Source organism: Aricia agestis, chromosome 20 (assembly GCF_905147365.1).
Source record: "Aricia agestis chromosome 20, ilAriAges1.1, whole genome shotgun sequence".
Taxonomy (NCBI): Eukaryota; Metazoa; Arthropoda; class Insecta; order Lepidoptera; family Lycaenidae; genus Aricia; species Aricia agestis.
Window position 1 is genome coordinate 13884657 of NC_056425.1, and position 19981 is coordinate 13904637.

At 40.4% G+C, this 19981-nt stretch overlaps 2 protein-coding genes and 1 non-coding gene across 3 annotated transcripts in view; 2 read left to right on the forward strand and 1 right to left on the reverse strand.

The window, feature by feature from the left end:
• Positions 1 to 19981, forward strand: part of LOC121737028 (protein prickle-like) — a 153189-nt gene that overhangs the window by 48132 nt on the left and 85076 nt on the right. The window contains exon 3 of the mRNA XM_042128549.1: positions 16049 to 16358. Within this exon, the coding sequence (XP_041984483.1) occupies positions 16049 to 16358 (310 nt within the window). The remainder of the gene's footprint in view (positions 1 to 16048; positions 16359 to 19981) is intronic.
• On the forward strand, positions 3836 to 3907 carry Trnaw-cca. The gene has a single exon. It is a non-coding gene; the product is annotated as a tRNA-Trp (tRNA).
• LOC121737030 (C-type mannose receptor 2-like) lies at positions 17515 to 19708 on the reverse strand. The gene is made up of 6 exons (XM_042128553.1): positions 19424 to 19708; positions 19114 to 19227; positions 18898 to 19041; positions 18538 to 18732; positions 17894 to 18148; positions 17515 to 17684 (listed from the first exon to the last, which is right to left on the reverse strand). The coding sequence occupies exons 1-6, from the start codon at positions 19464 to 19466 to the stop codon at positions 17518 to 17520; spliced, it is 918 nt and encodes a 305-aa protein (XP_041984487.1). The 5' UTR covers positions 19467 to 19708; the 3' UTR covers positions 17515 to 17517.

Genomic DNA, 19981 nt, shown 5'->3' on the forward strand with positions numbered 1-19981 from the left:
TATGTTAAGTTAACAAGATCGCAAAAACAGACTTTGTCAAAAATATAATATGATTTATGTTACCCAATATTATATGCTAATATATGCTAAATATTCTTCATATTGTTATGTTAAAATTGACATTATATATTTTACGCAACGAAAACATTGTGAAATTATTTTTTTACTATTCTAGTCTATTTTTTGAAGAAACAACTAAAGACTCTATGCATAAGATGTTTTCCTGAGTTACTTTCCGCATATAATATTAAAATTGACTTAGCGGTTTCAGTAAGAGAGGCTATAGAAACGCACATATTTGTCAGAGCGAGCGAAGCGAGCCCTAGTATATCCCCCACCTGTACATTTTGTGGCACACTTTACGGAAAAGCTATCACGCCAATTGATTTGTGTTTTAACATAGTAATTTTTATTTATATGTATGTGTTAGTCAAGATCTGGTTACTATTTCAATATAAAAAACTGCTTTAAAGATTATGACCACGCAGAAAACCGACACGAGCCCTCACAAAGCTCGGCTTTTAGCTAGTAATACATAAGCATTCTATAATATTATTATAATACAATTTTTACATGCAGGCTATATATTCTATATTGTACACTGACCTCCATTATTTTCCATTATTTGTATAATGGTTAGCGATATTGTATCTTCTATATTTTGATGATTTTGAACATGCGAGGAGTCATTAAGTCTAATTCCCAGGTATGTATTACACCCGGGGTTGTCATGGGAACGATCTCTAATCTTTTTGGACCCAAACCACTCGAAATTAGGGACAACTTACACAAGTAAGTCGTCAAAATAAGTTACATGACTTTTTTCGATTACCTACAGCGAAGATAAAAGGAATTCGTGATAATGTTTAGTTGTTAAGTTTCTATAATTTTTATGTATGTTAGTCATTAAGATATATATTGTATGGGCCTACGTAGCCTGATTTAAATAAGTAAATAAATTAAAAATTAAAAATATGTAACCCACGGAAACTCTTTAGGTTTTTGGAGCTTATAGCCTACTAGATGACGCCCGCAACTCCTTTGCGCCAAAAATCGTTTATTGCGCGGGAACCGTACATTTTCCCGGGATAAAAAGTAGCCTATGTCCTTTCCCGGGACTCAAGGTATCTCCATGCCAAATTTCAGCAAAATTGGTTCAGCGGTTTAAGCGTGAAGAGGTAACAGACAGAAAGACAGACACACTTTCGCATTTATGATATTAGTATGGATGTGTTAGTACGGAGCGCAAACTACTGCCATTCACAATTTTACTTAAATCTGTACAAAGTTTTTTTTTTTTAAATAAAGGTACTAATTGGTACTTTGACGACCTCTGTGGCTCAGTGGTGAGCGCGTTGGTAGCTCAAGCCGGGGGTCGCGGGTTCGAGTCCCGCCGACGGAACAAAAAGTTTTCAAAGTTCCTGGGTCATGGATGTGTATTAAATATGTGTATCTATATATATAAAAATCAATTGCTGTTCGTTAGTCTCGCTAAAACTCGAGAACGGCTGAACGGATTTATCTTATCTTGGTCTTGAATTATTCGTGGAGGTCTAGGGAAGGTTTAAAAGGTGAGAAAAATTCGAATAATTGCCGGGAAAATCCTCAAAACAGCATTTTTCTATTTCCCATACAAACGTTTTCTAAATAAAATGGAGAGTCAATTTGTAATTTATTACCGCTGCATAAAGTTCAAATTCGCGTGCGCGTTGGAGGACCTAATATCGCGTTCTGAAACTCAACAAAAGTGAAAGTGAATCGCGAACGCGACAAAATTGCATAGTCTCAAAATACATAGCACATAAATAAACACAATTTTAGCGAACTTCAGTTGTTACTCTGTCCGATTATTTTTTTATTTTAGCTAACTTAAGTTGTTACTCTGTCCGATTATTTTTTTAATAAGACTATATAGAAATCGAAAGATAAATCTATATATATAAAAATCAATTGCTGTTCGTTAGTCTCGCTAAAACTCGAGAACGGCTGAACGGATTTATCTTATCTTGGCCAATTTTGATGAAATTTTTTGTGTGTGTTCGTGGAGATTCGAGAATGGTTTAGATTTACAGTTTGGTCTACTGGAAAATGTTTTTTCAATTAATTTCTTATTTATAAGGAGTTGTTGATTTTGGAATGTTTTACATTAGATCCGGCGGACGGCGTTATCATCGCATTCAATATTATTCTATTTCAATTTTAGTTTGTCCTGACAGATGGTGCTACGATTAATTTGAAAAAAATTTTGTTATTCAATTCATGTGCTGATTAAAATATTAAATAAATAACACATAGGCTACAATTTTAACCGACTTTCAAAATGGGGGAGGTGTTATGTTCGTTTTCTTATATTCAACGATTACTCCGCCGTTTGTTAACCGATTTTCAAAATTTTTCTTTTGGTATATAGGGTATCATCCCAATTTGGTATTATATTCAGAAAAGTGGTGATCTGATGAAGGATCCATAAGTAATCGAGGGAACTCCTCAAAACTTATAGGGAAACATATGGTGACTTCGGTTTCGTGAGAAGTATTCTAAGCATATGCTACCAACAAGTAAGATTTTGCACCGAGATATACCTGGTATACTGTGGTTCGGAAGGTGCTGAGAGAATTCCTGATTCTTTATAGATACAAGTTTGGGAGTTTCGGCGTTGTTTTAAGAACAGAAAGCATATGCTACTATGCAAATTACATTCTTCATCATCATCATCATCATCATCACTACCATATCATAGTCTTTTAGATCGAGACTCGAGTTTGTCAAGCGATAATTAAAAAAAATCTATATCTACCTAATATTATAAACCTGAAGAGTATGTTTGCTTGAACGCGTCAATCTCAGAAACTACAGGTCCGATTTAAAAACTTATCTCAGTGTTAGATAGATCATTTATCGAGTAAGACTCATCATTTATCGAGAAGGTTATATTATATTATTACTCTAAGACTAATACGACAGAAGAAACTCAGGAAAATGTGGGAAAAACGGGGGAAATATTTTTTATGGGAAAATGTACCTACGGATTCTGTAAAATTTCTAATTTACGCGGGCGAAGCCGCGCGGGACATCTAGTCATATAATAAAAATCTTAAATATATGTATAGTATAAAAGTATTAAATATATTTCCGTTGTCTGGTACCTGTAACACAAGTCCTTCAGGTACTTACCACAGGGCCAGACTGACGTGGTGTGAAGCGTCCATAGAAAAAAAAAAAAAAAAAAAAAACTTTTTACCCAAAAACTAATGATACACTAACAAATTTTATAATATTTAACTGTAATTTAACTTTGTTAAAACTTCCCTTGACTTTCACGAATATTCCAAAACCAAAGTTTTTGAAAAGACCGACTTTTCAGCGCTGACTGACACAATTTATTAAACAAAAATAATAATGATAATAGCTCCCACACCGGTTTCGGCGACGGTGACCGGTTTCATTGAAACCAGGCCAGCTACGCAGGAGTACTTTTACAGTGCCCTAGTGTGTGCGCAGTACACAAGAGCACTCTCTACTCCTTTACTCTCATAACCCAGTGGGACGGACGACCGACACGACTGGCGAGAGATCAGGCGCAGGACCGACTTTTTAGCCCATCCGACGCATGGATCATCTTACTTGTCAAACAATCAGGTGATCAGCCTGCATTGTCCTAACCAAACTTGGAAATAACATTATACGACCAAAGTAAGTAAGTAAACAAAAATAATTATTTATTTACAGCAATGTTATCAAATTATTCTCTTATCACAACAATGATAACTGCTATCAAGCAAGCCAATTATCATTATCGTAGAAGCAATCAGCTAATTTGGGCACTCGAGTGCGGGACTCCGTGGCGCAACGGTAGCGCGTCTGACTCCAGATCAGAAGGTTGCGTGTTCAAATCACGTCGGGGTCAAAATTATTTTTGTGTTTTTATGCCGCAAGGAAGCGGAGCCGCATGTCCCGACCACAGACGCATTTTTTATGTCGAAAAATGCGACCCGCCCCGTTGCGGCCCTACATAACATGCGCGTACCACTAGTTTAGTTTTATTTGGAGTTTTAGTCTAGAATGTTTATTTATAATGTATTTTGTAATACATAATACTACTTACAATAATACTATTTTGCGTAAAATTTTATTAAAGACAAATTAATATGGAGGAAGCATCGCGCGCGTTGAACTCTTTTGTACTGCGGAAGGGAAGTGCCTACAACTTTGCCAAAAATTATTTTTAAGCTATAGCTTAATACTTTTCTTTTTTATTCATTTATTTTCATCAAGAATATATTATTGTGAATTGAAAATTTAATAAGATCTTTTTTTTTATGCAATAAGGGGGCATACGAGCAAACGGGTCACCTGATGGAAAGCAACTTCCGTCGCCCATGGACACTCGCAGCATCAGAAGAGCTGCAGGTGCGTTGCCGGCCTATTAGGAGGGAATAGGGTAATAGGGGAGGTAGGGATGGAAACGGAACGGAATAAGGGAGGGAAGGGAAGGGAATAGGGTAGGGGATTGGGCCTCCGGTAAACTCACTCACTCGGCGAAACACAGCGCAAGCGCTCTTTCACGCCGGTTTTCTGTGAGGACGTGGTATTTCTCCGGTCGAGCCGGCCCATTCGTGCCGAAGCATGGCTCTCTCGTCTAATCTTACAGTACATTTAAAACATACAATCGATATTTTAAAATTAAAAGTTGTCCAATCAAAGTGTGTAATGTATGTTTCATGAGGGCACAGTTAAGGCTCTATCGGTGATCGTCGAAGCTTTTGCTCAAATCTGTGCCCCACCAGTAATGTTAACAAGACCTAACTAGCGCTAGGGTTGACGCATGCGAGATAAATGAAATTTTTTACGTAAAACAGACCGCAGTGACTTGAACAGAGAAACATCACATCGCGTACCCGAGCGCGGTTTAACGGCTCTGCCAAAATTTATACTGAAGTCGAGCAGCAAATTTATTGATAGAATATTATGTTACACTCTATAACAAACCCAATATCAGGTTATACAGGGTGTAACAGAACAAAGTGATATTATCTTTATAAGAATACTAGCTATCCCGGAAAACGTTTCTTTGCCATATACAGGGTGTAACAAAAATAAGTGATAATACTTTAGGGTGTGTACGTGTTCCTTGTAGAGAGTTCACTGTGAAAGTAGCAGTGCCGAAAGACCAAAAATTTTTTTCACTTTTGTATGGGGAAACTCGTGACGCTCGGGCCCTTGCCCATACAAAAGTGAAAAAAAATTTCGTCTTTCAGCGCTGCTACTTTCACAGTGAACTCTCTACAAGGAACACGTACACACCCTAAAGTATTTTCACTTATTTTTGTTACACCCTGTATAAAGTATTTCGATTTTCGCCCATATCATTTTATTGAAGTGACTAAATAAGTATGTCACCATGGCGATGGCGCTATCCCGTCGCATAAACAATAGTCGTCATCAGTCTCGAGTTGTAATAATTTACTATTATTTATTCAACAAATGCATTTATCAATATAATAAGTACCCAGTAGCCGATTCTCAGAGCCACTGAATATGCATATAAAATTTGTTTAAAATCAGTAAAGCCGTTTCGGTGGAGTACGTGGCCTAACATTGTGACACGAGAATTTTATATATAACATTTGTCACAATATGTGACAACTGACAATCTTTTATAGAATAGCAGGCGTTACCTCTTAACTTTAGCTTAATTTATGTTTTTACACCTTATACTAAATCTATACTAAATCTGCTAAGAGCCAGCCCTACCGCTAGCTCCATAAGTGGACCGGCGCGCTCCATACACCGCGCAATAAATACACCACCGACATTTTGTCACCGCCAAATTAGAGTTGTCACCGCCAACTTAGATGGAGGCTGTGGACGATGTCTTCATCACTATCATCATCATCACCCCCGTGTGACCCCCTACAGTTGTTATACAATTCAATTTGAACGTATAATATCTGCCTTTTGGGTGCTACATAATATATGTATACTTAATAATTTACTACATGTTGTCCGTAACTACGTTGTGCCGACATCGGTGTCGCGTAAAAACCGTACATTTTTAAAGGATAAAAATATGCATTGTCTTGTCCCGAGACTCCTAGTATCTCAAACTCCATCAATTTCGGCTTAGTGATGTCAGTGCAAAGACAAATATTTGATTGGTTTATGCACATGACAGACTTATGTTACATGCCATGCATGGATTATATTTCTTGTTTATTATTATCAGTATGCATTTTTCTTGCAAAATTTGGGAACAACATTTTTCCAATGCGCGTATGGAACCCAAGACATGGAATCAAGAGCCACGCTCTAAGCCACTGGACCACATAGGCGTAAACGTTACATAACTATGTACTGTATAACAAGTTAACTACATAAGAGTGCCTTAATAAAAGTATCTAACGAGTAACTAGATGTTTTATACCCAGTATATTATAGACAACATAAATTAATGATTTACCTAACAATTTGCTTCATATTTTATAGTCTATACGGTCTATAACGGATGGATGATCCTGATATCTGTTGATTATTATGGGGCTTATAAGTTATAACATCATCTAAACTAGTTCCAGCCGTGGATGTAAAGTAAGGATGAGTCGCGTCGAACATATTTTGTTAAAAAATTAAATAAATTCTGCAGAAAGTCGATAGGTGCACAATCTATATGAATAAGAATCGGCCGAAAATATGTGCTTTTATGTGTTTTCTGCATTTAAAATGTGAATGGTCTATTATAATTTTAGGTCTAGGAGGCAAGTTATTAGTATGGTATACAACTCAATTATTATATTATAACGTATTGCGTTTTCTGCAATCATATTATTTTTCGCAAAGCAGCCTTGTGCTATACATTTAAATACTGGTAAAAGCCCCAATGGGGCACTCGAAGTAGGGACGTTTTTGATCTCACATGCCCTGTACTTATATCTGTAGTTAATCTATGGTCACAAACTAACCAGGGTTTACTATAGGGTGTAACGGTGGATAAGTTGCTCACTGTTGTTACAATATAATATAAGTAAACCAATTTACTACTATCTTAATATAATTGGATATACAATATACTTACGTAAAAATATAGTTGTAGTTGTAAATGTGGTAAACACATCAAAATCTGTGGACCAGTAGTTAAGAGCTTGGCTTTTGACTTGAAGGTCGTGGGTTCGATTCCCGCTATGGAAAAATGTTGTTCCCAAATGTGTTTAGGATAATGCAGGCAGATAATCTGATTATCTGACAAGAAAACTGATGATCCTTCCGTTGAATGGGCATGTTAAAAGTTTTGATCATCCGTCCCACTTGGCTAGTATCTACGCCTAGTGTATTGCATATACACGTAGGCACTGTATAAAAACTCCGACGTGCTGGCCTGGTTTAAGAAACCGGCTACCGTTACCGAAACATGTGCAGGGAGCGATTATTATTATTCAAAATGGTAGCATTGTATTGTTTTTTTTTTTTTTTAAAGGCCTTATACGGTATAGAGATTCTCATTTCAATACGAGCATTTTCAAGATGCTGGCTGTAAAGAAAAAATCTTTAAAATACTGGCCGCGTAAAAAAAGAAAAAGAATATTCGGAATTCAAAAAGTTCTTTATGGTGGAGCAACACGCGCGCATGCGGGTCACATGCACACATAAACATAATATAAACGTGGGAACGTTCTGTAACTGTACTAGAACTGTAAAATCCATAGGATCAGTTTACTTAGAAATGAATATTATTTCAAAACTCAAGACCATCATACCCACCAACCAACCGACCAACTTATAATATTAAGTTTAAAGAAAAACTGGCATTGTAAGAGTTCATAAAACAGAAAATCCTATTTTCGACTATATTCTTTTCCCAGGACTCAAAGTATCTCAATACCAAAATTTCATCAAAATCGGTTGGGTGGTTTAATCATGAATAACAGACAGGCAAACACACTTTTGCCATAATATTAGTATGGTTTGTGCAAACCCTATCACGTATAGTAATAACATAACCGTTTGTCACGTTGTCACGTAGCTCATAAACAAAATATACAAGTAACAAGAAAATGATGTGCAAGACTCCGTTATCTTGTACTTGGTTTAGAGATGAAACTCTTTCTTACTCTAAAGCTGGCTATTCGATCCCCGCGGCAAGCGACTGCGACTGACAAAAATTCAAATAATATACCACTTTATGGACTAGGCCAGGGGTTCCCAATATTTTGTCATGGTGCCCTACTCTACCTAGCTATTAGAAACAGATACATAAATAAACACTTTTAATGATTATAGTTTGGTTAAGCTGGTAAATAATAATAAACAAATATTTTATCATCTAACCGCTTTACGTAATTATTAATATTTTAATTTTATTTTATAACTAGCTGTTGCCCGCAACTTCGTCCGCGTGAATGTTTGTTTTTAAAATCGAGATTTAGAAAATTGAACACCCATCTACGACTATTTTAGTTGGATCTATATTACACACGAAATTGTTAATTTACATCAAAGACCAAGGAAACTTGAACCTCAGATACTTATCGTTTTGAAAAATACTTTCTTTGAAGACTGCTTGACGTGGACAGGGGGGCTCCCATACAAAAACACAACTTTTGGCCTATTTTTTCTCTACAGAATGTAACAAAAATAAGTGATAATACTTTAAGGTGTGTACGTGTTCCTTGTAGAGAGTTCACTGTGACTTTCACAGTGAATTCTGAAGCGGCGGCGCTGAAGCAGCGCTGAAAGACGAAATTTTTTTTTCACTTTTGTATGGGCAACGGCCCGAGCGTCACGAGTTTCCCCATACAAAAGTGAAAAAAATTTTGGTCTTTCAGCGCTGCTACTTTCACTGTGAACTCTCTACAAGGAACACGTACACGCCCTAAAGTATTAACACTTATTTTTGTTACACCCTGTATAACGGTACGGAACAAATTCGGGCAATCTATACAACAAAAAATAATTTTGAAAATCTGACCACAAACACCAAAGTAAACATTAACTCCTCCTTTTTTGAAAATCGGTTAAAAAAGTATCTAAGATGTTGACCAGGGATGTAAGGTATCATCATGCTAAATTTCATTGAAATCGGTCCAGCGGATTTAGAGATTAGCCTGTACAAACAGACATACAGACAAACAGACAAACAGACAGAGAAACAAAAATTTTAAAAACAGTTAAAATGTGTTCTACTACTCTTCTTACATGCCCCTGACTCGTTTTTTCAAGTTTATTTTCAATGTACAAAAATTTTACCTCTACGATTTTATTATAAGTATAGATATAGATATTTGTGGTTTCGGATAATGATGGAGGTCGATCGTCTCGCGGCGCCTATCTTGCCTTTCCACGGCGCACCAGAGCACCGCGGCGCACACTTTGGGAACCCCTGGACTAGGCTATAGGGCGAGGTTTTATGTTGGTTTTCGGTCGATAGAAAATGAAACCGAGATCGTATGTAGGTCGGTAAAAAGTGGGTTCTGCGCCTGATCTCTCACCAGTCGCGTCGATCATCCTACCGGGCTATGAGAGGAAAGAGTACTGCGTACTGCGCACACACTTGGGCACTATAAAATCACCCATCGTCACCGAAACCGAGATGATGCCAGCAACTCCGTTGCGCCAAAACTCGATAATCGCGCATTTTCTTCGAGATAAATTATAAAATCTAATCCCTTGCCGACACTCAAAGTATCTCCATACCTAATTTTAGCAAAATCGGTTCAGCGGCTTGGGCGAGAATAGGTAACAGACGGACACACTTTCGCATTTATAATATTAGTATGGATTATGTGGTTAGTTAACATCACGGGCTGGCTCACGTAGAGCAATTATGGTGCAGGATGTTGCGACGTAACAAGACGAACGTGGGGCTATGTGGCTCATTAAACGAGCGAGCACCGCCTGATGGGAGGACAGATGACGGGTACTATCTACCTGGTGATGTACGAAAGGTTATCTAAAATGTGAATAAATGGTCGACTTAAGGAGTGAGCACACTGAGACGGGCCGTGCTCCGGGCTCAGCGTGCCGGAGCTCATCGCAAAAATCCGCCTCCATACAATTTGTATGGAAGCGGAAATCCGCTGCGCCCCGACACAGTGTGCGATACGCGCATCCGCTTCCATACAAATTGTATGGAGGTGGATTTTTGCGATGAGCCCCGGCACGCTGAGCCCGCGGCACGGCCCGTTTTAGTGTGCTCACTCCTTAAGGGAGAAGTCACACGAGTGCGGTGCGGCGACTGCGCGGCTACGAAGCGGTGCCGCTGCGGCGTCCTGCATATAAAAATTAAAAATCAATGATATGATTGCGCATGATATGTCACCGCCCCGTGTGACATATCATTGGCCTTTATAAAAATTTCAAGTGCCTAGCTGTTGCCATTATTGATTACGAGCAAAAAAGGCCAAAAAAATAGCGTTTGATGTATGGGAGCCCCCTTTTATTATTAATTTTATTTTGTTTTTAGTATTTGTTGTTATAGCGGCAACAGAAATACACAATCTGTAAAAAATTCAAAAGTCTAGCTATAGCGGTTATTGAGTTACAGCCTGGAGACAGACAGACAGACGGACAGACGGTCAGACAGACCAGTGCCGTAAATAGGGCGGTGCCACCGGTGCCCAGGCACAGGGCGTAGACTCTGGGGGCTGCGCCCCTAGAGCACGATTCCAACAGTAAAATAGACCTATACATTGCTTTGGGTAATATAATATCTAAAAAAGCAAGGGCGTAGTTGTAGAAGCTCGCACAGGGCGCAAAAAAGACTGTTTACGGCACTGAGACAGACCGACAGACAGACCAATAGACAGACGGACAGACATCGGTCTTAGTAATAGGGTCCCGTTTTTAGGGAATGTTTCCCGTTAGGGAACCCTAAAAACCATGTCTCAACGCAAAAAAAAAGGTTTATCGCGCGAGAACCGTATAGTTTTCCGTGATGAAAAGTATTCTAAGTATGTATAATGTATATATTTCCTTTTTCGGTACTCAAAGTTTCTCCTGGCATGAATTTTATTAGCATCGAATATCGATTCAGTTTAGCCGAGAAAAGGCAACAGACAGACAGATACACTTTCGCGTTATAGAATTAGTGTGGATACCGCCGATAGACCCGAGACATGATCCCGTCGTAATTGATCAGGGTGATCACAGCTGATAATGATATTGACAGGTCCAGGGTGACGCGGCCGGTCACGCCGCCGCGCGCCGCGAGCTCCCCGCCGCGCCGTGCGGATGTTATCGCCGATGATCACTGATCACGAGTATGTCGGAGATGGTATTCCATTGGAATCCAGTCTCTTCTGCTCTCTAATTCTGGCCGCATAGTTAATGTTGCAACGTGAACTAACCCTTAGTGTCTAAACACTAGGCCGAAGTTACGCGGCGTAAATTCCGCATGACTAGGTACGTCCGCAATGTCAAACGCATACAAAATACGGACGGAACGCAACGGAATTTTAGTGTGTTATCGGTAATTTAAAATACATTGCAGACGGAATCATGCGGAATTTACGCCGCGTAACTTCGGCCATGTGTGTTTAGACACGTAGGCTGGCCGCACATACATTTTCCGTGTTCGATTTTCGAATTAGTTTTCCCTATTCTAAATTCCGTGAGACTAGCACAAACGCGCCTGCTTGCACTTTACTTGAAACGTACGTGCGGTCGAATTCGCTCCGTACGGAGGAAACCAACGTGTGCGGCAGTTGTATTTTATGCTGATTGCATGCATTCTGATTTCCAAAAACGAATTCGGAAATAGCATACGGAACACGTGAGTATGCAGCCAGCCGGTTAGTTCACGTTGCAAGTTGCAACGTGACGCGTAGCTATGTAGTGGGAATAGGGAATATACAGTTGAGACTAATCGCAGAATTCAGAGACATTAATTAATGATGATTAAACTTCAATTTAATGAAGAGTTTGACAAAATATTATTTAAATGTATGGGGCATAATATTATGTCGAAATCTTCATTCTGACGACCTCTGTGGCTTAGTTGGTGGGCTGTTGGTAGCTGAAGTCGGGGGTCGCGGGTTCGAATCCCTGGACAGAACCAAAAGTTTTCAAAGTTTTCATGGTTGTCACTTGTCATGGTCATGGATGTGTAATAAATACGTGTATCGTATAATAAAAATCTTAAAAATAATATGTATAGTTTAAAAGTATTCAATATATTTCCGTTGTCTGGTACCAGTAGCACAAGTCCTTCAGCACGGGGCCAGACTGACGTGGTGTGAAGCGTCCATAGATATTATTATTATTTATTACAGTTATATAATTAATATTCGTCTCTGAGTGCAAAAGTTGATGTTTATAATTTAGTCTGTAAAACTAGTGTGAACATGGTGCTCAACTGCTCCGTGCTAGTGTATAATCGCTTAGAAAGTGGTCACGGTAATTTGCCTGATAATTAGGTATCTAATGAGCCCTAGAATCTAGATTATACCGGTATGGATCTGCAATATCCGCTGCGGAACATCAACACTTTTACATGTAAATAATAAACATGATCTGTATGATCATTTTGCAAAGAATATTGATAGATGAAAGTCTTTTCAGCTTACAATAATTGTTGTTATTTATTATACATAATATTAAAGAGTATCGCCACCGTGGTCCAGTGGCTTAGAGCGTGACTCTTGACTCGTCTTGGTCGTGGGTTCGATTCCCGCGTTGGAAACATATTATTTCCAAGTTTGGTTAGGGCGATGCAGGCTATCACCTGATTGTCTGACCAATAAGATGATCCATGCGTCGGATGGGCATGTAAAAAGTCGGTATCTCGCCAGTCGTGTCCCACTGGATTATGAGAGTGAAAGGAATAGAGAGTGCTCTTGTGTACTGCGCACACACTTGGGCACTATAAAATTACTCCTGCGTAGCTGGCCTGGTTTCAATGAAACTGGCCACCGTCACCGAAACCGGTGTGGGGGGTATTATATAGAGCATCATTCCTAAATAAAATTCCAAAGTGTTTCTGTCTGTCTGTTGCAAAAATACATTTATTGGATATTATATGACTGCGATGTTTTCACGCTAGAGGCAGCACCAGCACAGACAGTAAATAAAAAGTTTTGTTCGATGGGTCAGACTGTTTCTGTCAATATTCCGATATGACGAGTGCAACATGTAGGATTTCGGTCGGATTATTTACTGTATTTACTGTACGTGCTAGTAGCGCCCTCTGCTCCGACCTTTGCGTAATATCCATACTAATATCATAAATGCGAAAGTATGTCTGTCTGTCTATCTGTCCGTCTGTCTGTATGTCTGTTTGTTACCACTTTACTCGCAAACAGCTAAACCAATTTTGCTTAAATTTGGTATCGATATACTTTGAGCCCCGGGAAAGGACATAGGATACTTTTTATCCCGGGAAAATGTACGGTTCCCGCGCAATACACGAGTTTTGGCGCAACGGAGTTGCGGGCGTCATCTAGTTCTCTATAAATAATTATATTGCCGCGGGTTGCCGAATAATTCCGGTACTATAATAATATAATCTCTACTTTTTGCTGATTATGTTTGTGTGATCTATCATACAACTCGTGACTTGATCTATTAAGGCACCAAACACCGCTTTCACATAGCTAAACCCACACGTCGCTGATGTATAATCGTATGGAAGTCGAGCGCTTAAATCGTTGCATCAGATTAATTGGCGCACCACACCATGTACTTAAAAATTAAAATATGTATCCTAATACTTATATCTGAATAAAATAATTCAGACTTTTTAATTGGTACTAGCTGTCCCGGTGAACTTCGTCTCACTTTAAAACCTTCCCTGGACTTCTACGAATATTTTAAGACTAAAATCAGCCCAATCCGTTCAGCTGTTTTCGAGTTTTAGCGCGACTAACACATTTGAAAATCCAATTTTATATATAAGACTAGATCTCCCGGTGAACTTCGTGTCACTTTAAAACCTTCCCTCGACTTCTACGAATATTTTAAGACTAAAATCAGCCCAATCCGTTCAGCTGTTTTCGAGTTTTAGCGCGACTAACACATTTGAAAATCCAATTTTATATATAAGACTAGATCTCCCGGTGAACTTCGTGTCACTTTAAAACCTTCCCTCGACTTCTACGAATATTTTAAGACTAAAATCAGCCCAATCCGTTCAGCCGTTTTGGAGTTTTAGCGCGACTAACACATTTGAAAATCCATTTTTATATAGAAGAAGATATAGATATGTATATTTCATAGGAGAGCCATGCTTCGGAACGAATGGGCCGGCTCCACCGGATAAATACCACGTTCTCACAGAAAACCGGCGTGAAACAGCGCTTGCGCTGCGTTTCGCCGAGTGAGTGAGTTTACCGGAGGCCCAATCCCCTAACCCCTACCCTATTCCCTTCCCTTCCCTTCCCTACCCTCCCCTATTACCCTATTCCCTCTTAAAAGGCCGGCAACGTACTTGCAGCTCTTCTGATGCTGCGAGTGTCCATGGACGACGGAAGTTGCTTTCCATCAGGTGACCCGTTTGCTCGTTTGCCCCCTTATTTCATAAAAAAAAGAAAATTTCACGCTGCCACGTAAACTTCTTATCTTTATTTGTATTTTATAATATTACTGTGGTCAGACAGTCTCTAAACCATGGGTCTTGACTCATGTTAGGAAAAAAAGGTCAATTTTCTTAGTTTCACTTTTGCAGGCTAAAAAAATAATTAAACAACTGTCATATTAAATTGTGTTTTGCATTTGGATATAATGAAAATAAATTTCGTGAAAATGGACACCACATTGGAAACTGTAGCAGGCCACTCGCGAAAGCGTGACTTCCCTGTACGGTACGTCGACGGCACACAATAAGCGCGTGTATCGGCGGATGTATCACATAAATCAATGCTCTCAGAGGACGAATTAATCATCATCGGCATCTTTGAAGATGCCGAGCTGATTACATTTTTGTGGACCGAAAAGCCGTATTTCAAACCTTATTGCTTTGGTAACTAGATCGAATGTAGTAGCAATTAATCGAAACTGGGGCTGCGCGAAATGTAAGTCGTGACTCGTGATTGATATTACAGAGATAGAACGAGAAACAGAACATCCGAGCTTTGAAGCAACGACTGCTTGGCACTCGATTTCAAGGGTACTCGTATGTTTTCAGTGGAGCTAAGCTGCGTTGGTATTTTTGGAAGCCAATAGAATCGCATCATTTGGATTTTTTTTATGAAATAAGGGGGCAAACGAGCAAACGGGTCACCTGATGGAAAGCAACTTCCGTCGCCCATGGACACTCACAGCATCAGAAGAGCTGCAAGTGCGTTGCCGGCCTTTTAAGAGGGAATAGGGTAATAGGGGAGGGTAGGGAAGGGAAGGGAAAAGTTGAGGGTAGGAAAATTGAATAGGGTAGGGGTTAGGGGATTGGGCCTCCGGTAAACTCACTCACTCGGCGAAACACAGCGCAAGCGCTGTTTCACGCCGGTTTTCTGTGAGAACGTGGTATTTATCCGGTCGAGCCGGCCCATTTGTGCCGAGGCATGGCTCTCCCACGTATGGATATTGGATATCCTACTAATATAATAAAGGCAAAAGTTTGAATGTATGTATGGATGTATGTATAGACGTTTGTTACTCTGTATTCAATAGATTCTTATCGTGGAAAAGCAGTGCTATCTCGACTTAATTGGGTGCAGAGAAATAAGAAAAGAGAACATCTGTGTGCATGTATGCTTAAAAAATTGGCTTTATCAGGGACATAAGGCCTCACAAACTTTAAACAAAAAGAGACTAGACGAGGCGGCCAGCTTGTAATAAATACCTGTACGGTATCTGCATACATGGACTGTTCTACCTTCTTTTGGACTTGGCTCATGGCTGGGTAAAATAAAACAAATAAAACTGAATAACGAACCAATGACGATCGTTAGCTCTTCAGACTATTCAAAGAATGGCCTCCCAGAGCCTTCCTCTGCTTTGAGTCCGATACAATTCTTAGCCAAAGCCCAAGGTTAGCTTAAGATCATCCTCCCATCTTAGTACTTCGCAGTCTCAATGCCTGAAAACGTCTCTCCGGTAAAACTAAGCTATTGTTTTGTTGCAGGCCGGTTTGCCGAAACTGTGTGGTGTCGCCGACGGGCTCCCCGCCGCCGCTGCCGGCGTCCCCCCCGCCGCCGCTGCCGGCGTCCCCCCCGCCGCCCGCGCCGCCCACCCCCCCGCAGCCGTCGCCCTCCAGCTCCAGCCTGCAGTCCCCGCAGTCCGGCATGTCGTCGCCCGCTCCGGGCCGCTTTCGGGGGCTTCTGGAGCAGGCGGAGCGCCTGATGAAGGACCCGCGGCACTCCCAGAGTGATGACGACAGCGGCTGCGCGCTGGAGGAGTACACCTGGATACCGCCGGGCCTCAGGCCGGAGCAGGTCAGTGCTAAACTTTACTAATCACTTTTAGGGCTCCTACACATAACTGCGACAAAAACATCGCATTTGCGATAAAAATGACATTACGGTGCGTGCCATGCAAATTCGCTGTTATGTGCGGGAGCCCTTATATAGTCGGTGGCACGGAATCGAACTGCGTGTTTACTGTTTACACACCGCCGCAGCGGCAGCGTTTTTCGCCGCCGCGGTGGCGTCGTCTGAAAAGGTACAAGGATAAGTGTGCAGCGGCGCCGCGCGAAATGCGAAGGTGTGTCCGTTACCTCTGCATGCCTAAACAGCAGAACCGATTTTGATTAAATTTGTTATGGTGATACTTGGTGTCCCGAGAAAACAATATATAATTATGATAGTTTTTATCCCGTAAAAATGTACGGTTTCCATGCGATAACCTACTTTTGGCACAACGGAGTTACGGGCATCATCTCGTAACTTATAAAACATTAAAATGTAAGTTAAATTCGTAGCCCGAGTACAATACAACTGAGCTGAGGTTTTTCCATTTTCCAGCTTTCTGCGCTTTTCCGCTATTGTCCTTTGTTTTTCAAAAGCTATTGTAAAAAGGACCTTTTGTTTTTTTTTGTTATTTACAACAGACGCAATGGTCTAGTTGTTCATTCTTTGCGGCAATTGAAAATAAAAAAAATTAAAGAAATACAGGAAGAGCTTCCACGGTCCATTACTACCATACCATACTATTATAAAATAAAAAACCAGTCAAGTGCGAGTTGGACTCGTCCATGAAGGGTTCCGCAGCAGCAATAAGGTTTATTTATATGAAATTAAAAGGTTTTTGATTTATTTTGATATTCAGTTGATTTAATGAAAGTTAAATTAAGGTTTACCGTTTATGACGTATAAAAAAAAACTTGCTAGATCTCGTTCAAACCAACTTTCGTTGGTAGTTTTTATAGTAATTTACATCATATATATTTTTTAAATTATTATGAAGACGTTCCCTTCCCCTAATTCAGAAGTTAGAGGGGGGGGACACATTTTACCACTTTGGAAGAGACTCTCTCGCGCAAATTTTTCAGGTTAGAAAAAATGATATTAGAAACCTCAATATGAATTCTGTCGACAGGACGCGCCGTGTGGACTGGCTCTTAGAGCATTCAGCCAGTCTGGTCAAATGATCCAACTATATCAAGCTGTCTACGGTCTTCTCGCACGCAAACGGCGCAAGGTCTCTGCACCAGAAGTCGTCCAGTTCTCCATCCTGGAACATGGCGCCGCAGACCTGGCCGTCCTTTCGCCCGTCCGGCTGGTTCTGCTTCCAACCAGCATAGTTGTCCTCTAACCGTGATCCTGGAACATAAATTCTGACATGAAGCTGGAGATTCAATTGTCTACTGCACTCTCAACAACAACTAAACACCTCACTACTGGGTCAGAAAAGCGACGCTTTCGGACACCAGCTCTTATTGCCATTTTTACGTCCTCTCAATTGAGTTTTCCTCTTTGATAGCTACAACTATTAATTTTAAAGTATTCACGAGTATATTTTCAACTCTCACCGTGAACGGTCGTCCAAACTCCGTCTCTATTTATGTCCAGGAATCCCAGGAACATGACGTTTTTGAATTTGGTGGTGATAGCGGCCCGGTTGAGGTTGTCTCTGAATAAGTCCCTCAGGTGCATGGCCTCGACCCTGTCGTTGGGGATGGCCAGGTATCCACCTTCGGCGGAGCACGCCTCGAAGGCTCTCGACCAGTTTCGGGCTTGGGTGTGGAACTTGTAGCAGTTGCCAGTCTTCGGGAACAATTTATATCCTGTAAAAATTTTACGTCCGCAACTAGCGTCTACTTCGGGAAACTTCTGGGTCTGGTTACGGTGTGTAAATAATTTCATCCAACGATGTTTGAAAATTAGATTTCTAGTGCGGCAAATTTTTGGTAAAACCATGTAAAACTTTATACTTTTTACCAAAAATTATGGGACATAATATTATGTCAGCTGAACTTAGCCAAAACTGCTTAAAACTCATTGGAATTAATGTTTTAGTTTAGCCCAAAATCTGAATTAGGTTTATTAATTAATGAAGCCCTAAGCTGCCGCATCCGGCCGCGATAACAATAGATTAGTTATTGTGTCTCGTTATTCCATGATCGATGGGTTAATTATAATCATAAGTTACTGATAAGAGATATTAAGGCATTACCGTTATCTGACGTGCCGCATTCGTTGACGGGAACAATTTTGCCCGCTTTCTTGTAGCAGACGTAGGGCATGACCATCGAGCAGTTGGCGTCGGCGATGGAACCGTTACCGACCATCACTATACACTCCTCCTCGTTGTTGTAGTTGTCGGGCTCCGACGGCACCCACTCCACTGGCATTCTCAACAATGGCACTCCTGGATTTTGGAATAAAATGTTAACCTGGCTCGGACACCACAATGAATGCTAAGGCGTGATGTTTATCACAAGGGACATAGTTTACCAAATAGCGGAAGACAATATCCTTTTCTTAGAAAAATAAAAACAGTTTTTTTTTTCAAGAGAATCAATTAAAATGAAACCTTCTATAGAGTAGTAGTCGCCCTTCGAGAACCGAGCGTTGGTGCCAGTGAACACGCCGCACTCCAGGTCCGGGCCTGCCTGCTTCATGAGCTCCGTCAGTGCTGATGTCACATTCACGTTTATCGGTGAAGCGAGAACAGCTCCTGGAGATAATATATATTTAAGCAAACACTGCAGATTGGTAAAAGTAACCATTAAACTGGAATTTTACTTACCTTCTAAATCACAGCGTACCCTGGCCTCGTCCCATGAGGCAGGTATCTTGTGGACTTTGAACCATCCCTCCGCTATTTCGTGGTAGCTGTAGTCGAACCGGTACTGACTACCATCTAGAAATTAGCAGTTTAATGTAGGCGACACCATATTTTGGCCTCTAAAGACTGGAAATTCAAAAATTTTGTCACAGAGTCACATAGTAAAAGTTTGAAAAATTAACCAGGTTTCATGCATCTTGCAAAACGGAAAATCAGTATTCAGTGAGGTCATTATTAATATCAACCTAACTATAACGTATGCAATATTTACCTGCAGCGACGCACAAGGCCCCAAGCAGTAGGAACACGATCATTGCTGCCAGAGCGCGGTGCCGAAAGCGACTGTCCCTCGGACGGTTCAGACGGGATTTTATTTCGCACAGTATCAGCACAGGAAGCTACTATCTACCGCATTCGGATATACCGATATAGAACAGTGGGGAATTCCGAAAAAGTAAATCCGACGCCCACTTGCATTTTGCATAGACCTGTGCCAGGATAAGGGAGTAAAGGAAATAGAGAGTGTCATCAGGAAGAGTTTCTGTTGCTGAACATTCGGGGTCCAGTCGTTTAAGCTTGAAGAGGCAACAGACAGACAGACAGAAACACTTACAGTGCTCCCAAAGTGATAATGCGCATAGAAATTTTCGTAATTTTTCGGCAACGGTTGTATTTCCCGAGCGTCGGAAGACGTCGCTGCAAGCGCTGTTTTAAATTTAACTTTGCAGCGACGTAGAGGCGCCTGACGTTGCTTGGACCTTATAATGGTAACGCTATATGATATTTACTTCTTTTTCTTTTGAACAAGGTGCAAAACGCAAGTTTCATA

Coding starts and splice junctions, on each gene's coding strand:
- LOC121737030 (XM_042128553.1), bottom strand. CDS start 19,466: ATGATCGTGTTCCTACTGCTTGGGGCCTTGTGCGTCGCTGCAG. Junction 18,733..18,897: donor CGACTACTACTCTATAGAAG/GTTTCATTTTAA, acceptor TCCAAAATCCAG/GAGTGCCATTGTTGAGAATG. Junction 17,685..17,893: donor AGTTTGGACGACCGTTCACG/GTGAGAGTTGAA, acceptor TTTATGTTCCAG/GATCACGGTTAGAGGACAAC.